Genomic DNA, 20,949 nt, shown 5'->3' with positions numbered 1-20,949 from the left:
GGTAAAGTATGCAGCTTGCTGTGTTATGTTAATATGCGTAGACATTGTGAGATGATCACCACAGTCCAGCGAAGGAACCAGTCACCTCACAAAGATAACTTTCTCTTTGGTGCTGGAACACAGCCTTCTCAGAGAATTCTGAGTCTCTGATGCTGTGGTGGTATTTGCCGTAGCCACCATGCTGTAGTTAGATCTCCAGAGCTGGTACCCTTTGGTCAACGTCCCATGCTCCGACCCCCAGCCCCGGGCAACCACGATTCTACTCTCTGCACCTGTGCTCTGGACTCTGAGGTTTCGTGAGTGAGACCCTGCTGTTCCTTGTCTACTGCATCTGGCTTATTTCCCTCGGGATAATATGCTGCAGGTTCACCCAGGTCACGGCACAGTAGGATTTTCTTACTATTCTATGTTTTTTATCTGAGAGACGGAGAGCTCCCTTCTGCTCGTTCACCCCCTGGGCCAGGCTGCAGCCAGGAACGCGCTGATTTCCCACGTGGGTGACAGGGACCCAGCTGTTTGAGCCGTCGCCATCCCCCCTGCCTCCCAGGATCTGCGTTAGCAGGTGCTGGAATCGGGAACAGAGCTGGGTCCCCAGGCGCTCCAGGCTCCGGGCTCAGGCTCCGGGGATTTTCTGTACAGGGTTGAGAAATATCCCCGAGAGTGTAGAATGTGTTCTTCGTTCATCCGCCAGAGGACTTGCTTCCTGCAGCACTGCTGTTGGGAATCACGAAGCACTCAACATGGGGGTGCAGCCTCTCGTCACGACCCCGCTTCAGAAAGGCAAAAAAGTGCACATAGTGGAAAACATGGGTGGATCGCTAACGTTTTTTTTTACACCATAATAAACTTTTCATTCCATTATCCTGTGAACTTTTGGAGGTACCCTCATAAGCCCAGGGGAAGGTGTAGGATCACCTGGTGGTCTTTTTAATTTTGGGGGACCCTCTGTGCAGTTTTCTGTAACAGATGTACTAATTCACGGTTCCACCAGCAGTATAGGGGCCCCCTCTCCTCCACGTTCTCACCAATGCATCTGATCTTCCGTCCTTGTTATAAGTGTCACACTAACAATTAGGGGTGATACTGCATTGTGGTTTTGACTTGAATTTCCCACCAACGGGCCATTTGTAGCTGTCCTTGGAAAAGATGTCCAGATGTTCTGCCAGTATTTTAATCAGATTTTTTTGGGGGGCTATGGAGCCCCCATGGTTTGTCCTAGCATTTTTTAAATGAAGAAGTTGAAAATGTAATGTTTCTTATTTTGCGTAGAGCTGATGCTTCACTGTCTAAAACAGCACCAGCAAATGCAGTATATTGCAAAATTAAGATAGTGTTGTTCTTTCTCTGGCACTAGACAACTAATAAAAACTGTTGCATTTCCAGTTACTTCCAATGGAAAGATCACTACCTATTTTGACCCCAATCCTGGGATGGGTAAAAGCATGTTGCAATGTTACTCTTGACTTACATTATTTGTGCAACTAGTTTTTACCACAGATAACATCTTATATTCTGAATACTAGTGCCTAGAGCCTAGTAGCAAAATTGCAAGGTACTGTGGGAAAGATACATGTTATGTTCACCTGCAATCATTACAAAGTTACAGGAGATTTTCTCCCAGTAGCAGAGTTGAAAGTAGTATCTCTTCCCACCCATATCACTCAAAGTCGTTACTTCAGTCCTGTCTTCCACTCACTCAAGTTGAACTGTGCTGGACTGAGTTATTCCGTGCCAGTGCATGTAAGGCTCCAGTTGGGCTCCTCCACAGATCTCTGCAGTTCTCAGGGCTTCCTCACTCACTGGTTCATCTCGTTCTGAAGGGCTGCTCAGCGTCATCTCGATCAGCCAACCTTCTCAGAACAGGGTTTGTTGAGGAGCCTGGGTTTTCTGCAAGGCCTCATTAGTGTCAGTTCCGTCTCCTGGTGGAGGAGAACAGAGTTCACTAGCAGAATTTCACACTTTCCAAAGCACCAAACTCACCTTATTTTTCAGTTTTGCCCCAACTTCAGGCAGACTACAATAAACATCTCCCAAAGCTTCCTGTGAGAAACTGCTCATCCCCACTGTTCCAGTGCCATTTTCTGTTGTTATCCACTCATGTTTCTCTGTGGATTTACGCACGGACAGCAGAGCAGGTACTGTGCACAGCGTCTGGACAGCACCCGCCCGTAGCCTCCTGGGCAGAGGCGAGCAGGCTGCAGGCAGAGGCTCTGTGCCCCGTGCACAGGGCCACCGTGCTGCCTCTTCTAATATTTTTGTGATTTCACATGGTACGTTTAAGACCTGATCCATTTTGAGTTGGACGTAGCATGCGGTGTGAGGTAAGGGTGCACTTTTGTTCTTCTGCACGGGAATATCCGGTTTTTCCGGCCCTGTGCTTTGAAGAAGCTGTCCTGTCCCCTCCGTGTATTCTTGGTGGCCATGTCAAGGACCAGTTGGTCTTCAACGTGCAGATTTGTGAGCTCTTGATTTTGTTGCATTGGGGGATGTGTCTGCTCTTAAGCCAGCACCTTATCTGCTCACTGCTGGTGTAATGTTTTGAAATAAGAACAGGCGATGTCTCTAGCTGTGTTCTTCTGCTCAGTATTGCTATGGTTATTCCGGACCTGTTTGTGGTTTCATATGAATTTTGGACTTTTTCTACCCTATTTTTGGAACAACAAGAACAACAAAAATGCCATTGGGGTGTTGGTTGTATTAAACTGAATCTGTAGATCACTTTGTTTAATATGAACATTTTAATATTTTTCCAGTCCATGAACATGGGATGTCTTTGTATTTTTTTTTTTAAATTTCCATCGTCAATGTTTCAAAATCTTCATTCTGTTGCTTTTTTTTTTAAGATTTATTTATTTGAAAGGTAGAGATATGAAAAGGCAGAGGGACAGAAAGAGATCTTCCATGCACTGGGGATGTGGGAGTGCCCCAAATGGCTGCAATGGCAAGGACTGGGCCAGGCCAAAGCCAGGAGCTTCATCCCGGTCTCCCACGTGGGTGCAGAGGCCCAAGTGCCTGGGCCATCTTGCATTGCTTTCCCAGGCACATGAGCAGCAAGGGAGCTGGACTGGAAGTGGAGCAGCCAGGACTCCAGCTGGTGTGCAGGTGGTGGCTTTACCACGCCACAGCGCTGGCCCCAGTCCCTTACTCCTTTAGTCAGGGTGTGCCTAAGCATTTTATTCTTTTTGTTGCTGTTGTCAGTTGGATTGTTAGTATCCTTTTTCAGGTTGTTGCCAGTATATAAAAATACCATGGCATGTTAGTTGTGTAGCCTGCAACATTACTAAATTTATTCTTTTTTTTTTTTTTTTTTGACAGGCAGAGTGGACAGTAAGAGAGAGAGACAGAAAGAAAGGTCTTCCTTTTGCCGTTGGTTCACCCTCCAATGGCCGCCGCGGCCGGCGCGCTGCGACCGATCCGAAGCCAGGAGCCAGGTGCTTCTCCTGGTCTCCCATGGGGTGCAGAGCCCAAGCACTTGGGCCATCCTCTACTGTACTTCCCGGACCACAGAAGAGAGCTGGCCTGGAAGGGAGGCAACTGGGACAGAACCTGGTGTCCCGACCCGGACTAGAACCCGGTGTGCCGGCGCCACAGGTGGAAGATTAGCCTAGTGAGCCACAGCACCGGCTCATTGCTCTCCACACATTCGCCTTGGGGTTTTCTCCGTGTGAGTGTGCCATCTGCAGACAGATTTCAGTTTTTCCTTTCTGGTGTCTCTGCCTTTTCTTCCTTTTCCTGGTCTAACTGCTCTGGCTAGGACTCCCAGTATGGTCAAGCTGCTTTGTGGTGCAGCCTTTTTTTCGCCCACTGGTGGTCATGTTAGCTGCGGGCTTCCATCCTTCATGTTGAGGTAAGTTCCTTTAGTCGAGAATTTTTTTTTTAAATCATGAGTGGTTGGTGGATTTTGTCAAATACTTTTTTTCCAGCACCTACTGAGATGATCATGTGAATTTTCTCTAATTTTGTCAATGTGGTCTCACACTGACAGATTTGCATGTATTGAACTATCCTTGCTTTCCAGAGATAAATCCCACATGGTCATGGTGTGCGATCATTTTATGTGCTGTTGAATTGGTTGGCAAACGTTTCATTGAGCATTTTTACACCTATGTTCATCAGGGAAATGGGCCTGTAGTTTGCTTTTTTTGCATGATGTTTTCAGCTTTGTTATCAGAATGATCCGGCTTCATAAAGAGTTCGGACGTGTTCTTTATTCTACTTTTTGAAAGAGCTTTAGAGGGACAGATATTAATTCTTTTTTGAAAGGTGGGATCCACTCCTGAACCCATCACCGTGAGCGTTTCTTCATTGGGCAGCAGTTTTTGACTACCGAAGTCTGTTCAGGTTTCCTATTTCTTGATTCTGTCTTGGTAGATTTATGTTTCCAGTAGTGGACCCATTTCTTCCAGGTGTTCCAAGTTTTTGACATGTAACTGTTCATAACACTCCCTTATGATCCTCCTTACTTGAGGTATCAGTTATAATAGTCTCTCTTGCTGGCGCCGCAGCTCACTAGGCTAATCCTCCACCTGCGGCATCAGCACACCGCAGCGGCCATTGGAGGGTGAATCAACGGCAAAGGAAGACCTTTCTCTCTGTCTCTCTCTCTCACTGTCCACTCTGCCTGTCAAAAAAAAATAATAATAGTCTCTCTTGTATTTCTGATTTTGTGTTTTCTCTCCTTTTTTTCTCACTTGAGCTAAGTGTTTGTCAATTCTGTTTATCTTTTCAAAAATCCAATTCCTTGTTGATTTTTTAAAGATTTTTTTTTGAAAGGCAGAGTTAAAAAGAGGCAGAGGCAGAGGCAGAGAGAGAGAAGTCTTCCATCTGCTGGTTCACTCCCCAATTGGCTGCAATGGCCAGGGCTGCACCAATCTGAAGTCAGGAGCCAGGAGTTTCTTCTGGGTCTCCCACATGAGTGCAGGTGCCCAAGGACTTGGGCCATCTTCTACTGCTATCTGAGGCCATAGCAGAGAGATGGATCAGAAGTGGAGCAGCCGGGTCTCAAACCAGCACCCATAAGGGATGCTAGCATTGCAGGGAGTGGCTTTGCCAGCCATGCCACAGCGCCGGCCCTCTTTATTTATTTATTTTTTATTTTTTATTTTTTGACAGGCAGAGTGGACAGTGAGAGAGACAGAGATAAAGGTCTTCCTTTGCCGTTGGTTTACCCTCCAATGGCTGCCGCAGCCGGCGCGCAGCGGCCGGCGCACCGCGCTGATCCGATGGCAGGAGCCAGGTACTTATCCTGGTCTCCCATGGGATGCAGGGCCCAAGCACCTGGGCCATCCTCCACTGCACTCCCTGGCCACAGCAGAGAGCTGGCCTGGAAGAGGGGCAACCGGGACAGAATCTGGCACCCCAACCGGGACTAGAACCCGGTGTGCCGGCGCCACAAGGTGGAGGATTAGCCTAGTAAGCCGCGGCGCCAGCCCCTCTTTATTAATTTTTAAAAATTGTTTTCCTGGGGCAGCATTTGGTGCAACAGTTAAGAGTCCCCTTGATTCAATACCTCACTTTCAGCAATGGACAGATCAACCAGACAGAAAATCAACAAGGAAACAACAGAATCAATCAACTCTGTAGACCAAATGGACCTAACGGATATCCACAGAACTTTTCATCCTACAGTTGGAGAATACACATTCTTCTCACCAGTTCATGGAACTTTCTGTAGGATAGATCACACTCTAGGCCATAAAGCAAGTCTCAGTAAATTAAAAAAAAAAAACATACCATGCATCTTCTCCGACCACAGTGGACTGAAGCTGGAAATCAGCAACTCAAGAATCTCTAGAACATATACAAACACATGGAGACTGAACAATGTGCTCCTGAATGAACAGGGGGTCACTCAAAAAAATCAAGAGAAATAAAAGAATTTCTGGAAATGAATGAAGATGACAATACAACATATCAAAACTGTTGGATACAGCAAAAGCAGTGTTAAGAGGAAAGTTTATAGTATTTGCTGCTCACATCAAGAAATTGGAAAGGCACCAAATAAATGAGCTATCGATGTATCTCAAGGACCTAAAAACAATAGCAAACCAAATCTAAAACTAGTATGGGCCCAACTAACCAAAGAAAGGAGGGAGAAGACCCACATCAATAAAATTAGAAATGAAAAATGAAATGTAATAACAGATGCCATAGAAATAAAAAGAATAATCAAAAATTGCTATTAAAGAGCTGTATGCCAACAAACTAGGAAACCTAGAAGAAACTGCTAGATTCCTAGACACAAATAACCTATCTAAACTGAGTCATGAAGACACAGAAAACCTAAACAGACACATAAACAAGACAGAAATTGAATCAGTAATGAAGATCCTCCCAACAAAGAAAAACCCAGGACCAGACGGCTTCACTGCTGAATTCTACCAGACAGTTAAAGAAGAACTAACTCCAGTTCTTCTCAAGGTACTTGAAACAACTGAAATGGATGGAATCCTCCCAAACTTTTTCTATGAAGCCAGCATCACCTAATTCCTAAACCTAAATATTCCTAAATATACAAACTACAGACCAATTTCCTTGATGAACATAGATGCAAAAATCCTCAACAAAATACTAGCCAATCGGATCCAACAACACATCAGAAAGATCATTCATCCAGACCAAGTGGGATTTATCCCTAGTATGCAGGGCTGGTGCAACATTCACAAATCAATCAATGTGATACATCACATCAACAAACTGAAGAACAAAAAACATATGATGATGTCAACAGATGCAGAGAAAGCATTTGGTGAATTACAGCACACTTTCATAATGAAAACTTTAAGTAAATTGGGTATAGAAAGAATATTGCTCAAGACAACCAAGGGATTTATGACAAACCACAGCCAATGTCCTATTGAATAGGGAAGAGTTGGAAGCATCCCACTGAGATCTGGAACTAGACCAGGATGCCCACTTTCACCACTGCTATTCCATATAGCCCTGGAAGTTTTAGCCAGAGCCATTAGACAAGAAAGAAATCAAAGGGATACAAATTGGGAAAGAGGATGTAAAATTATTCCTATTTGCAGCTGACATGAATCTATATATAGGGGATCCAGAAGACTCCACTAAGACTATTGGAACTTCAACAAGAGTTTGGTAAAGTGGGAGAATATAAAATCAACAGCTTTTGTGTACACAGACAATGCCATGGCTGATAAAGAACTTCTAAGATCAACCCTATTCACAATATCTACAAAAACCATCAAATACCTTGGAATAAATTTAACCAAGGATGTCAAAGATCTCTGCAATGAAAATTATAAGACATCAAAGAAATAAAAGACACCACAAAGTGGAAAAACCTTCCATGTTCATGGATTGGAAGAAACAATATCATCAAAATGTCAATACTACAGAAAGCAATTTATAGATTCAATGCAGTACCAATCAAAATACCAAGGACATTGTTCTCAGATACAGAAAAAATGATGCTGAAATTCATAGGGAGGCACAGGACACCCCAAATAACTAAAGCAATCTTGTACAACAAAAACAAAGCTGGAGGCATCACAATACCAGATTTCAAGAAATACTACAGGGCAGCTGTAATCAAAACAGCCTGGTACTGGTACAGAAACAGATGGGTAGACCAATGGAACAGAATAGAAGTGCCAGAAATCAATCCAAGAATCTATAATCAACTTATCTTTGACAAAAGAGCTAACACCAATCCCTGGAGCAAGGACAGTCTCTTCAATAAATGGTGCTGGGAAAACTGGATGTCCACATGTAGGAGTATGAAGCAGGACCCCTACCTCACACCTTACACAAAAATCCACTCAAAATGTATTAAAGACTTAAATCTTTGACCCCAAATCATCAAGTCATTAGAGAACATTGGTATAGTCAAAGAGTTCTTGGAAAAGTCCCCCTAAGCCAAAAATGACAAATGGGATGACATCAAATTGAGCTCCTTCTGCACTACAAAAGAAACACTCAGGAAAGTGAAGAGGCGACTGACAGAATGGGAGAAAATATTTACAAATAATGCAACTGATAAAGGATTAATAGCCAGAATATGTAGAGATCAAATAACTACACAACAAAACAACCAACCCAGTGAAGAAGTGGGCAAAGGACTTCAACAGACATTTTTCAAAAGATGAAATCCAAATGGCTGACACACACATGAAAAAATGTTCAGGGACCAGCACTGTGGTGAGTGGGTTAAGCTGCTGCTTGCAGTGCCGGCATCCCATATGGGTGCTGGTTCGAGTCCCGGCTGCCCCACTTCCAATCTAGCTCTCTGCTATGGCCTGGAAAACAGTAGAAGATGGCCCAGGTCCTTGGGCCCCTGCACCCACATGGGAGACCCGGAAGAAGGTCCTAGCTCCTGGCTTCAGATTGGCATAGCTCTGTTGCAGCCATTTAGGGAGTGACCCAATGGATGGAAGATGTCTCTCTCTCTCTCTGTCTCTGACTCTCTGCCTTTCAAATAAATAAATGAAAAAATGTTCAGGATCATTAGCCATCAGGGAAATGCAAATCAAAACCACCAAAAAGTTTCACCTCACCCCCATTAGAATGGCTTTCATATAGAAATCAACAAACAACAAATGTTGGTGAGGATGTGGGGGAAAAAGTACCCTAATTCACTGTTGGTGGGAATGTAAATTGGTAAAGCCATTATGGAAGAAATCTGAATATAGACTCACCATATGACCCAGCCATCCCACTCCTGGGAATTTACCCAAGGGAAATGAAATCAGCAAATAAAAGATTATCCGCACCCGCATGTTTATTGTAGCTCAATTCACAATAGCTAAGATACAGAATCAAACCAAATGCCCATAAACTGAAGGCTGGATAAAGAAATTATGGGATATGTACACCATGGAATACTACACAATGGTAAAAAAAATCCTGTCATTTGCAACAAAGTAGATGAAACTGGAAAACATCATACTTAGTGAAATAATCCAGCCCCAAAAGGACAAATACCATATGTTACACTTGTTTGGGGAGGTCCCAGCAGAGGGGAGATCTGTCTCTTTGTCTTTGGAAGGCATTATTTGCCTTCCAAATAAATAAATTAAAACTTTTTATTTTATTTTTTTAGTATTCATTTACTTGAAAGGCAAAGTTACAGAGAGGAAGGGAGGGCTTACATGCAAGAGAGAGACAGAGACAGACAGACAGATTTTCCATCTGCTGGTTCGTTTCCCAGGCCATGAGCAGAGAGTTGGGTTGGAAGTGGAACAGCTGGGACATGAACATGAGCCCATACGAGATGCCAGTGGATTTACCGGCTATGCCACAAGGCTGACCCCTCCTCCTTTTTAAATGTAGGCATTTATCACTATAAATTTCCCTCTGAATATTGCATTTGTTGTATCTCATAAATGCTAGTGTGTTGCATTTTCACTTCCATTTGTTTCAAGGTTTATTTACCGGAAAATGTCGCTGATTTTTAGGGGCCAGTGTTGTGGCACAGCTGTCTCTTATGATACTGGCATCCCACACTGGAGCGCTGGTTCGAGTCCCTGTAGCTCAGCTTCCAGTTCATGTTCCTTGCTATGTGCTTGGGAAGGCAGCAGAAGATGGCCCAAGTACTTGGGCCCCTGCCACCCACATGGGAGGCCAGGAGGGAGCTCCTGGCTTCAGCCTGGCACAGACTTGGCTGTTGGAGCCAACTGGGGAATAAACCAAGAGATGGAGATCTCTCTCTTCCTCCGCCCTCACCTTGCCTTCCAAATAAGTCAATAAATTGAAAATCTGTCTTTATTTTATTTGCAGGGGGATAGAGACAGAGATTGATCTTCCACCTGCTGGTTCACTCCCCAAATGTCCACAACAGCCAGGGTTGGTCCATTTTGGCTTTCTGCTTCCAGTGGTTACTCAAGAATGTACTGCTTAATTCCCACTTACTTGTCAATTTTCCTACTTTTAAAAAATATTTATTTGAAAGCCACTCTCCCAAGTGGGAGGGAGAGAGAGAGAGAGAGAGAGAGAGAGAGAGAGAGAGATCAATCCTCCATCCACTGGTTCACTCCCCAAATGGCCGCAATGGCCAGGGCTGGGCAAGGCTGAAGTTAGGATCCAGGTCTCCCATGTGGGCTCAGGGGCCCAAATACCTGGGCTGACCTCTGCTGCCGTCCCAGGCACACCAGCAGGGGCTGGATTGGGAGTGGAGCAGCCGGGACCCAACCCGGTACTCATACGGAGTGCGGCACTGCAGGCAGCGGCTATGGCACAGTGCCAAGCTCCAACTTCCCTGTTTTCTTAATGTTGCTGATTTCTGGTTTCAATGCAGTTGGGAAAGATACTTGGTATCATTTCAGTTTACATAACTTGGTTGAAACTTGCTTTGTGACCTAACCTATGACGTCAGAGCACTTCCACACGTGGTTGAGGAGGTGCGACGTCCTGCTCCCGGTGAGAAGTGCCGCGCATGCCTGTTAGGGCTACTCAGTCTGTGTTCACGTCAGCTGTCCGTTGCTGCTTCTGTCTGAACCTTCTGTCCAAGAAAGAATGCCATACTGAAGACTCCTGCTTGGTTTTACAACACTGTCAGTTCCTCCTTCAGATCTGTCCTTAGCTGCTCTGATACTGGGTGTTATCTACGCTTACAACTGTATCTGCTGTTGCATCGATCCTTTTCCTATCCCACCCATATAATCACCTTCTTTGTCTCTGGTGAGAGTCTTTCTTCCTTTCTCTCTCTCTCTCTTTCTCTCTTTCTTTAAGTATAACCTTCATTCCTTTCCCTCCTTCCTTTGAAGGGAAGGCAGACTTGGAGAAAGAAAAGAGAGAGAGAGAGACCTTCGATCTACTGGTTCATTCCCCGAATGGCCAGGGCTGGTCCAGGTGGAAGCCAGGAGTCAGGAGCTCCATCTGGGTCTCCCACATGAGTGGCAGAAGCCCAGGCACGCTGGCCATCCTCCACTGCTTTCTCAGGCACATCAGCAGGGACCTGGGTTGGAAGTGGAGCAGCCAGGACTCAAACCAGCGCTCATAAGGGACGTTGGCATTGCAGCCAGTGGCTTAACCCACTGCTCACAGTACCGGCCCCCACCCTTTCTTTAGAATACCATTTGCTGGATGTCTCTTTATCTCTTCCCTTTCAACTTAGGTGTGTCCTTAAATTTAAATTCAGTCTCTTGTACACAGCCACTCCCAGGATTTTTTTTTAAATCACTTCAGCCATTTTATGGCTTTTTGATTGAGGAGTTTTATCCACTTATACTTAAGGTAATTATTGATAGATAAGGGCTTACTATTGCTATTTCATTGTTTTCTATCCTTTTTGCAATTTTTTAAAAAATCTATTTGAAAGGCAGAGGTACAGAGAGAGAAGGAGAGAGAGAGGGATATCCACCATCCACTGGCTCATTCCCCAAATGGCCAGAGCTGGGCCACTCTGAAGCCAGGAGCCAGGAGCTTCCTCTCGGTCTCCCACGTGGGTGCAGGGGCCCAAGCTGTCTACCCTCTGTGGCCCTCCCGGGCACATGAGCAGGGAGCTACATCAGAAGTGGAGCAGCTGGGACCCGAACCTGTGCTCACATGGGATGCTGGCAAGTGGAAGCTGAGCCCTCTAAGCCACAGTGCTGGACCCTTTTTCCCTTTTTTTTTTTTTTGCAATTTTTTTTTAATAAACTCTCCCTCTCTTATCTTCCTGTTACATGATTATTTTTCACAGTGATTTGCTGTAATTCTCTAATGTTTCTGTATCACAGGTTTCATCTCTGCGGTTGCCATGAGACCTACAGGAAGTCATCATAACCGTGTGTTTTCCGAGGGTAACAACCTCAGCGGCGTAAAACACTGCACTGTAACCTCTGCTTCTGTGCTTTGTGTTCTCGAAATCAGTTTGTTTACGTAGTCATTAATTTTTGTGGTTTAGTTAGAGAGGTCTTCCATCCACTGGTTCACGCCCTAAGTGGTTGCAGTGGCCAGGACTGAGCCAGGTTGAAGACAGGAGCCAGGAGCTCCTTCCAGGTCTCCCACATGGGTGGGTGCAGGGGCCCAAACACTTGGGCCATCTTCTGCTGCCTTCCCAGGCCATTAGCAGGGAGCTGGAATGGGAGTGGAGCAGCCAGGACTCAAACTGGGACCCACTGGGGACACTGGTGTTGGAGGCAGCAACTTTAGCCACTATGCCAGTCCCCTGTGGCTATTCCGTTTTACCTTTCAGTGTTCACATTAGGATGTGACATTATTTTATATTCGTGTATATAACTTTACTATGACGCTTATGCTTGGATGTTTTCACGTTGCTATCAAGCATATATTTATTTTAATTTGAAGAATTTCCTTTTTTATTTTGTTTTCTAGGAAATTTTTTATCTCCTTTCTTTTAATGATATAATTTGTTTGAAAGGCAGAATTAGAGTTACAGAGTGAGAGTGGAAGAGAGAGCGAGCGAGCTCTTGCATCTGCCACTCCCCAAATGAGCACAACAGCCAGGGCTGGGCCGGCCTGAAGCCGGGAGCTGCCTCCAGGTCTCCCACGTGGTGCAGGGGCCATCCTCTGCTGTTCCCCAGGTGCCGTTACTAGGGAGCTGGATCAGAAATGGAGCATGGCCGGAGCCGTGGCTCACTAGGCTAATCCTCTGCCTTGCGGTGCTGGCACCCCGGGTTCTAGTCCCGGTCGGGGCGCCGGATTCTGTCCCGGTTGCCCCTCTTCCAGGCCAGCTCTCTGCTGTGGCCCGGGAGTGCAGTGGAGGATGGCCCAGGTGCTTGGGCCCTGCACCCCATGGGAGACCAGGAGAAGCACCTGGCTCCTGGCTTCGGATCAGCGCGGTGCGCTGGCCACAGCGGCCATTGGAGGGTGAACCAACGGCAAAGGAAGACCTTTCTCTCTCTCTCTCTCTCACTGTCCACTCTGCCTGTCCAAGAAAAAAAAGAAATGGAGCAAACCGGTGCCCTATGGGGTTCTGGTGTCACAGGTGGCAGCTTTACCCACTACACCATAGCGCCCAGCTATTGTGGATACTGGGGGAGTGAACCAGCAGATGTGAGACTTCTGCCTTTGAACTCTCTTTAAATTTAGGAAGGCTACTTTTCCAACAACAGGATTCCTGGCTGGGAGTCTTCCTCCTTTGAATACCCCTCTTACAGTCTGCAAAGCTTCAGCTGAAAAAGCGGCTGATAGTCTCGTGGGAGTCCTCTGTCTGTGAGGGGTCCCTTTTTTAGGGCCACTTTGAAAAATGCTGTTTCCTTTGCCTTTTGACAGCTGAATGGTAAAATCTCTTACTCTCTTCACGTTCCTTCCCTTTGGGGTCCTTTTCCTTTCTAAGATTGGATGTTTTCAGTTTTCTTTAAATGATTTTCTCCTCTCTTCCTTTCAGTATGTGTACAACGCATATACTGAGTCATTTGACGGTTTCCCATAAACCCTGTAGATTTGGCTCCTCCTCCTCTTTTGCCTCCCCTCTGATCTGCAGTGGAATGCGTGGACGTGTGGGGCATGGTGGGGCTGGGTCCAGGGATGGGCAGGGCTGGTTTCCCTTGTGTGCATGGCGGGGGACAAAGTGGTGGCTGCAGTCTGGGCTCAAAGCCCGTGACCTGGGCTTTGAATATGTCAGGCAGCTGGGGTCCGTGTCAGGGAAGGTGGGGGTGTCTGTGGCGGCAGTGAGGGCTGCGGGGTCACTGGTGTGAGAACACTGTCTTCCTGTGCATACCCCTGCTGGGGACCTGCGGCGGGAGGCTGAGCTGCCCCGGGGGGGCCGGGACATGAACCTGTGCAGTTTCTCTTGGGTTTTGTTCTCTACCAGGTTTGCTTCAGTTCCTCATCTAGACTCTAGAACTCTCTCACAGCTATTTCGATCTGTAGGTAGTGGTGACATCATTGCTATTTGACAAATTCATTCCTTTTTGTTTCATTTGAAAAAGAGATCTTCCATCTGGGAAGATGGGCTGAGTCAGGCCGAAGTCAAGAGCACAGGACTCCAGCCGGTTCTCCCCCAGGGGTAGCTGGGCCCCAAGTGCTCGGGCCATCACCACTGCCTTCCCAGGGTGTGCGTCAGCGGGAAGGGGACTGGAACCAGGCCCTGTGATCTGCGACGTGGGTGTCCCCAGTGACCTCCCTGGTGCTGCAGACCCCTGCCCCCGAACGCTTGGTCCTGCAGGGGCGGAAGGGCTGGCACCTCCTCCCGCGCTGACGTCACTCCCGGTCAGTCCTTCCTGAGTCTCCAGTCTCCAGTCTCCCCTTGGTTCCACTTCTGGGGAAAGCGTGGTACACACGGTGACTCTGCTCTCCCAGGAGCTGTCTGCCCCGGTGCTTTGGGCTGTTCACTCCCCTGGGCTTGAGTTTATGCCATCTTTTGCCACAGACAGTCTCTTTGTCACTGCAGGGAGGGGGCCTGCTGTCCCCCTGGCCCAGAAGTTTCAGACTGTCCCAGGGTGCCGTGGTTCAATTCCCCAGTCCTCCTCTCCCTCCGCCCCTGGGCACCACGGGCGGGGTGGGGTGGATTCTAACGAGGCCCTGGGGCTTTCCATCCAACCAGACCCATAAGTGGGCCCAGGGAGACCAGGTAAGTACCTTCTCTCTCTCCAAGATTGAGTACTCTCTTCTTATGGGGAATAAAAGTTGGGAGACAGGGATGAGAGAGGGATGAAGATGGGTGTAGCCCATGCCCGCGCAGGTTGCGTGGAATCCTCCCACGGCTGTCTCTGCTGCTTCATCAGCTCTGTTTACAGGAGGGCTGACGTCTTCCCTGGCCCCTGAAGAAGAGGTGCAGGATGGCCCTGACATTGGAGAAGCGGGGGTGAGGTCAGGGAAATGAGCGATGGCGGTATATCCCGATCCAGGGCTCGCACCGAAGGACTGACGAGGAGACGGAGGAGGGTGAGTCCACGTTTTCACGGTTGGGACTGGGACTTCTTTGAACCAGAACCCGGTCCCTCGGTCTCTGCCTGTCTCGGGAGCCCTCGCTGGAACCTGTGTCCCACCCGGGCGAGGAGGGCTGGGGTCCTGAGTCTGCGTTGTCTTTCCATGAACACTCGCGGCTCGGTTCTTCTCCTTCCAGGCATGGCGTGGAGGTGGCGTGGACATTGTCCCTTGTGGGGAGTGGGTGTGGGGACTGAGCTCAGCGCTCTTGATGGAATCCTCCAACTGAACTCATGTTTCAGGCAGAGGGAAAATGCTGTGAGGTCCAGGAAGCTGGTGGAACACAGACATTTCCAGTTCGCTCTCCCTCCCTCCCCTCTTCTCTTCCCCATCTCTTTCCTTGTGTTTCTCCTGCCCCCTCCCCTCCTCTCCCCGGCAGCCCCGAGCCTGGGCTGGGGGCTCCCAAGTCTGCCGCCCCCGCCCCTCTGCGGCCTGTCTGTGCCCCGTTCTGATCCTGCACCTCTCTCCACGTGTGCCTCGAACGCTGCTCTCTTCCTTCCAGTCCCTTTCACATCTCCTCTTTGGAGGGGAAACAGTTAATGAGAGCAGACCACACCCTCCAGCCTAAGACCACAGACACTGGGGACCCCAGGCCTGGGGACGTCCCATCGGGGCAGAAGCCGTGTGACCCAGGAACAGTAGGTCCCTCTCAGTGAGGGCGACACCTGTCCCTGCGTGCTGCTCCCGCATGGCTTAGCCCGGCCCTGCGGTCACGGCTCAGCAGACGGCGGCGGTCACGGTGCTGGAATACACAGCTCTGGCCCATGAGGGGTGGGTTGGAGGTCACGTCCGTGTCACTGGGCACCTGTCCAACTGTCCAGCACAGAGGTCCGGCTCATCCTTCATCCCCCTGGGCGAGTCCCCCTTCCAGACAGCGTCAGCCAGGGTAGAAGGTGAGGTGTGCGCCGAGCAGGAAGCAGAGCCCGGACCCGAGCTCACCCCGCTGCTCTGGTGGTTTAGACCCACCCACGCTTCCTAAAAGCAGGGGCCGCCGTGCCCAGCGCCACCCACGCACTGCGGGCACAGGAAGCTCACGTCTGTCCTGCCGTCCCGCATGGTTCCTCCCTCGCAGAACTGGGAAACTGTGGCCAGGGTGGGGGGCGTCTCAGGGCCCACCGAGCTTCCAGGGCAAGGAATGTGACTACCGAAAGCCAGGCGGGACCAGAAAGCAGAGCTCTGACCCCACTCCCCACGCTTCCCTGCTCCCAGAGGTGGGAGGTGAAGCAGAGGACGGCCCAGAATGCACTGCACTTGTGAGCCAGTGCACACTGACGCAGGCGCACTGCTTAGCTGGAGCCTCCTGGCTATGTACCGCGGCCCTTCTGAGAAACGGTGCCAGCCACCTCCTGCTTACTGAACATCTGCCTTCCGATGTGCTATTCTAAACTAGACGTAGGCTTTCAAACTTCCTAAAAATTTGTATGAACCTTTTTGAAAAGCAGAAATAGATAACCAGAGATCTTCCACCTGCTGGTCCATGTCCCCCGATGTCTAACAGCCAACGCCGGGGCCAGGCGGAAGTGCGGTGCCTGGAACTCAACCTGCATCTCCCACGGGGGTAGCAGGGACCCCAGGACTCGGGCCATCACCTGCGGTCTCCGCGGGTGTGAATTAGCAGGAAGGAGGGATTGGAAGTGGAGCGGGGATGCAAACCAGGCACCCCGGGTGTCTTGAACGTCGCACTGGACGTTGGCACACAAACTTCTTGATGGGCTCGTAAAGCATCCAAATGTCTTAATTAACAGCTTACGTTGAGAATAAAGACGATCACAGTGTGACGGAAGCACAAGACGTCAGAAGCACAACACCTCCCTTGTTTCACAGGCCAGGAAAGGAGCCCCCCGCACGGTGAGCAGCTCTGCGTGGTCGGTGCTTGGAGGGGGATTTCGTGGCTCTCAACGTGGCTTGGTTTGAGCTCTACAAGGATGACCTCAGTGCCCTCCCAGCCTCCTGTGAGCGGCAGCGGCCACTGATCAGACAGCGGGGAATGGCGGTGGTGTTGATTGGCCTCGTCGTGTCCGTCAGGGCCTTTGGCGATCAGACTTCAAGCCAGGTAAGGCTTCTTCAGGAAGGTGAACTTGACTTTGATCTCAAAACGGTAGTTTTAGGGGTTAGGATACAGGAAGAGAAAGAGGAAGAAAATGTTTTAAGAGATTGACTTATTTGAGAGGCACAGTTAGAGGTCTTCATCTGCTGCTTCACTCCCTAAATGGCCACAACAGCCAGAGCTGGGCCAGTCCAAAGCCAGGATCTTCATCCAGGTCTCCTACTCAGGGGCAGGGGCCCAAGCACTTGGGCCATCCATCCTCCACTGCTTTCCCAGGCTGTTAGCAGAGAGCTGGATTAGAAGTGGAGCAGCCAGGACTCGAACCAGCACCCATAGGAGATGCCAGCCATGCAGGGGCTTCACTTACTACACCACAGCACCGTCCCCAGAACCGTGTCTCTTAAAGGAGTAAGGAGAAGGCAGGACACAGGCCGCTGATGGCCGGGAGGGGAGCCAGGCACGATTCTCGTCATGCTGGGAGGTGTTGCCCATAGGACGACTGCACGTCCCCGAGGTCACTGTGACACCGACAGTGACGGCCAAGGGCAACTTCAGCAGGGAGGCAGTAGGATCTGGGGCAATCGGCCGTCATAAAGCCATGAGACCTGGGGCTGGCCATGGCTCCAGAGCCCCAAGCCCAGGTCAGTGACACAAGAGGCACAAATCAGGTAGGAAGGAGGACTGAGCACCTCCTCCCTTTACACACAGCAGTTCAGCAAACAAAGACGACTGACTGCGGGGTTAAAGGACAATGCCAGTCCTGAGTGGGGGACAGGAGCGTGCGCCCAGGACACGGTGTGAGTGCAGCCTCAGAGGACACAGTGGGCTTTTCCAGGTGGAGAACGGGGGCTCCTGGGAGTTTCATGAAATGCAGGGGGGGGGGGGTGCAGTGCACGAGAGCGAGCAGGTGGAGCTGCCGCCATGCTGTGTGGGGCCGGCAGTGCTGTGTGCTAAGGGGCGTGGACATGAGCACCAGGAGGCTGAGGCGCCACGCGAGGTGGTAGCGTGAGGAAGCCGATGGAGGTGGAGGGCCTGTTTGCACCTGCTGTGGTCACCCGGGAGAGAGGGGCTAGGGAAGACCTGGGGGGTGAGATACATGGTGACATCTGGGGCCCCACTGTGGCTGAGGGTGCAGGAGCGAGAACTGACCCCGACGGCTTCCCAACTCCCACTTCGGGCATGGAGCCAGGTCCACTCCCACAAAGGGAGGGGGAGATTTGGGTTAGAAATGAGCGAACTGGACGTGCTCCGGGAAGGTCCTGAGATTTGGAAGTTACCACGCCAGTCGCAGGAGCAGGAGCCACTGCTCCCGAGGGCTACTGGTCACCATCAGGTGACCACACCCCCGTCTTCCCTTGCAGGGTTCTTCCCTAGAAACAATGGGCTCAGAAGTACCGGTGGCTTGTCCTGAATCCAGCTAAGAGAGAGAGAGAACGCACCAACCAAGCAAACCACCACAGGGCAGGTGAGGAGAGACAGGGCTGCTGGCACAGCGCTGGCACACACCGTGTCCGCCAGGAGCGGCCTCCGAACGGAAGCGTCCAGTGCTGCCCCAGCCCCTGACCGTCACGGCTTTGTCTGCAGGCCCGGTCGTCGCTGCGGCACAGAGTCAGCCCCCTCCTGGCTGTGGGCTGGGACCCAGGATGCCAGGGTCAGGTATGCAGCAGGGATAACTTGAAGGGTGGGGAGGGCAGGTCTGAAGACCCCCTCCCTGCTGCCAGCCACCTGGAAACGCACAGGCGGCCAGCAGGCAGGGGGGCTGGTGGCGGCCACTGGATGGCAGGAAGTAGGGCGGAGGGGAGGAGAGACGCGCCGGATGGGGAGAAGGCGCGGTGGCCCTGAGGAAGTGTGGTGTGGGCAGGGCCAGGCGTGGGGGTCCCTGGGCCTGGGAGGTGGTGTCACCAGGCCTGTCCTGTCCTCCCCCAGGCCGCAGCTGGAGCCACGGGCCGGCGTCCAACTGGACGGCCCCGCAGGAGTTCGTCATCCTGGGCTTCTCGGGGTGGCCCCCGGGGCTCCGAGTGCTACTCTTCGCGCTCCTCCTGCCGCTCTACCTGGCCACCCTGGCAGGCAACCTGCTCATCCTGGGCCTGGCTCTGGCCGAGCCCGCCCTGCACACGCCCATGTACTTCTTCCTGGGCGCGCTGTCGGCGGTGGAGGTGGCCTACACACTGGTGCTGACCCCACGCATGCTGGCCGGCTTCCTCCTGCCCCCTGGGGGCCAGGCCGTGGCCCCCGCCACCTGTGCTGCTCAGATGGGCCTCTTCGTGGCCCTGGGGGGCTCCGAGTGCCTGCTGCTGGCGGCCATGGCTTTGGACCGCTACCTGGCCATCTGCCGCCCCCTCTACTACCCTCAGCTCATGACCACAGGGCTCTGCTGGGGCCTTCTGGCCTCGTGCTGCGCAGGTGGCTCCGTCCTGGCCCTGGGCCTCACCACAGCCATATTCCAGCTGCCTTTCTGCCGGGGCGGGCTCGTGAACCATGTCTTCTGTGACCTCCCGGCGGTGCTGGTGCTGGCCTGCGGGAACCGGGACCTGCAGGAGCGGGTGCTCCTGGCGGCCTGCCTGCTGCTGCTGGTGCTGCCCCTGGTCCTGATCCTGCTCTCCTACACCCGGGTGCTGCTCGTCATCTTGGGCGTGGGGGGGGCCGTGGGCCGCCGCAAGGCCTTCGGCACGGTGGCGTCCCATCTCACGGTAGCCGTGCTGCACTACGGCTGTGCCACGGCCATGTACGCCAGACCCCTGAGCAGCCGCTCCCTGGACGAGGACAAGCTGGTCTCGCTCATCTACGTCAACCTCACGCCGCTGCTGTACCCTGCCATCTACACGCTGCGCAACCGGGACATGCAGGGTGCTCTGCAACGGGTGGTGGGCGCGAGGGGGCCGGGGGCGGACCCCCAGGCTGACGTCACCTGACGCTGCGCACGGGGTGGGGGAGGGGGCGGGGTCTGTCCGGACGTTTTCCCTCTAAATGGAGATGTCGCCCTTTCAGAGCCCTCTGTGGCTCCCCAACACCGACACAAACCCGGGCGTGGCACGCGAGGACCTCTGCTCTGCTGGCCTTCTGGGCAGGACGGTTCTTTGTCCTAAGATGTTCAGGGGATCTAGGTTTGATGCTAGTTATCAGCAACCATACCATATGACAGCCAGAACTAGCTCTGGACACGGCCAAAGGTCCCCAGAGGGGCAGAATCGCCACCACTTGGAACCGACCCCGAACTCCAGCCACGTGGAGTCTTCCCTCAAGAATGAAACGAGTAATGGACAAAACTTAGGGACGTGCTGCTTCGAGGCGCCAGACCCGAAAGTGAATGTCCACAAATGCACACGCCTGGCGGCATGGCCCACGATGACCACACAGCGATGCAGAGGCGTGAACGGCACCTAGGAAGCCAAGAGAGGTGCACGTCCTGTGCGGTGTCATCCAAACAAAGGCCAGTGTGCCCAGTCGATGGGGGCCGGTGGCTGATGTGGCAGCCGTGCCCCCCTGGGTGGCGGGTCTGGGTTGGGCTGAATGCCTCTGTCTTGATGAGGGTGGTAAGGACGTGGGTAGGTGCAAGTGCAGAACTTCGTCAGATCCGGGCAGCCCGGCCACCTACGGTCAGGCAGCTCAGTGTACATCTGTGCAACCCCCCGTCTCTCTGCTCCTACCCAGCCCCGCTGTGCCAGTCGGGGATCTGCCCAGGCCCTCCTCAGTGTCTTTCCCTTCTCCTTGCGGTAACGACAGGTGGCACTCTAAAGCCTGGTTCTCACTGTGGCCCCTGCCTTGCTTCTCGCCCACCCCCACTGAGACTGCATGCAGCCTGAAGGCAGGGCTCTGCCATCCTAGGCAATCATGGAAAAACACTGGGTTGCACAGAGGCGCCACGCACCGGCCGCAGCCCTGAAATCACACATGACTGACGACTTCTTCGGAGCCGTCCACAGGTGTCTGAGCCGGCTGCGGGGACCCGACTTGCTGATGCCAGGGAGCCTTAGGCCACTGCATTCGGCAATTCTGCCACCTGGCTGTGCCTGCAAGCTCAGGGTCCTGGATTCCGTGGGAGCTTTGCCCCAAGACGTGACTAAGGG

At 51.4% G+C, this 20,949-nt stretch overlaps 1 protein-coding gene and 1 non-coding gene across 2 annotated transcripts; both read left to right on the top strand.

Annotated features, from left to right (window-relative positions):
- Nucleotides 1–4,338: 4,338 nt before the first annotated feature.
- On the top strand, nucleotides 4,339–18,732 carry LOC100342850 (uncharacterized). The gene is made up of 5 exons (XR_011384527.1): nucleotides 4,339–10,641; nucleotides 11,682–14,793; nucleotides 16,660–16,888; nucleotides 18,244–18,347; nucleotides 18,467–18,732. It is a non-coding gene; the product is annotated as an uncharacterized protein (transcript).
- Nucleotides 18,733–19,002: 270 nt separating this feature from the next.
- On the top strand, nucleotides 19,003–19,794 carry LOC138843104 (olfactory receptor 10AC1-like). The gene has a single exon (XM_070063906.1). It carries the CDS (start codon nucleotides 19,003–19,005, stop codon nucleotides 19,792–19,794), a length of 792 nt encoding a protein of 263 aa, XP_069920007.1.
- The last annotated feature ends 1,155 nt before the right edge of the window (nucleotides 19,795–20,949 follow it).

The sequence above is a fragment of the Oryctolagus cuniculus genome, chromosome 19 (genome assembly GCF_964237555.1).
Source record: "Oryctolagus cuniculus chromosome 19, mOryCun1.1, whole genome shotgun sequence".
NCBI lineage: Eukaryota > Metazoa > Chordata > Mammalia > Lagomorpha > Leporidae > Oryctolagus > Oryctolagus cuniculus.
Note: the sequence above shows the minus strand (reverse complement) of the source record. Positions and strands in the feature narration are given on the sequence as shown.

What these genes read in the sequence shown, in the direction of transcription:
- LOC138843104 (XM_070063906.1), top strand. Translation starts at nt 19,003, where the DNA reads ATGTACTTCTTCCTGGGCGCGCTGTCGGCGGTGGAGGTGGCCTACACA.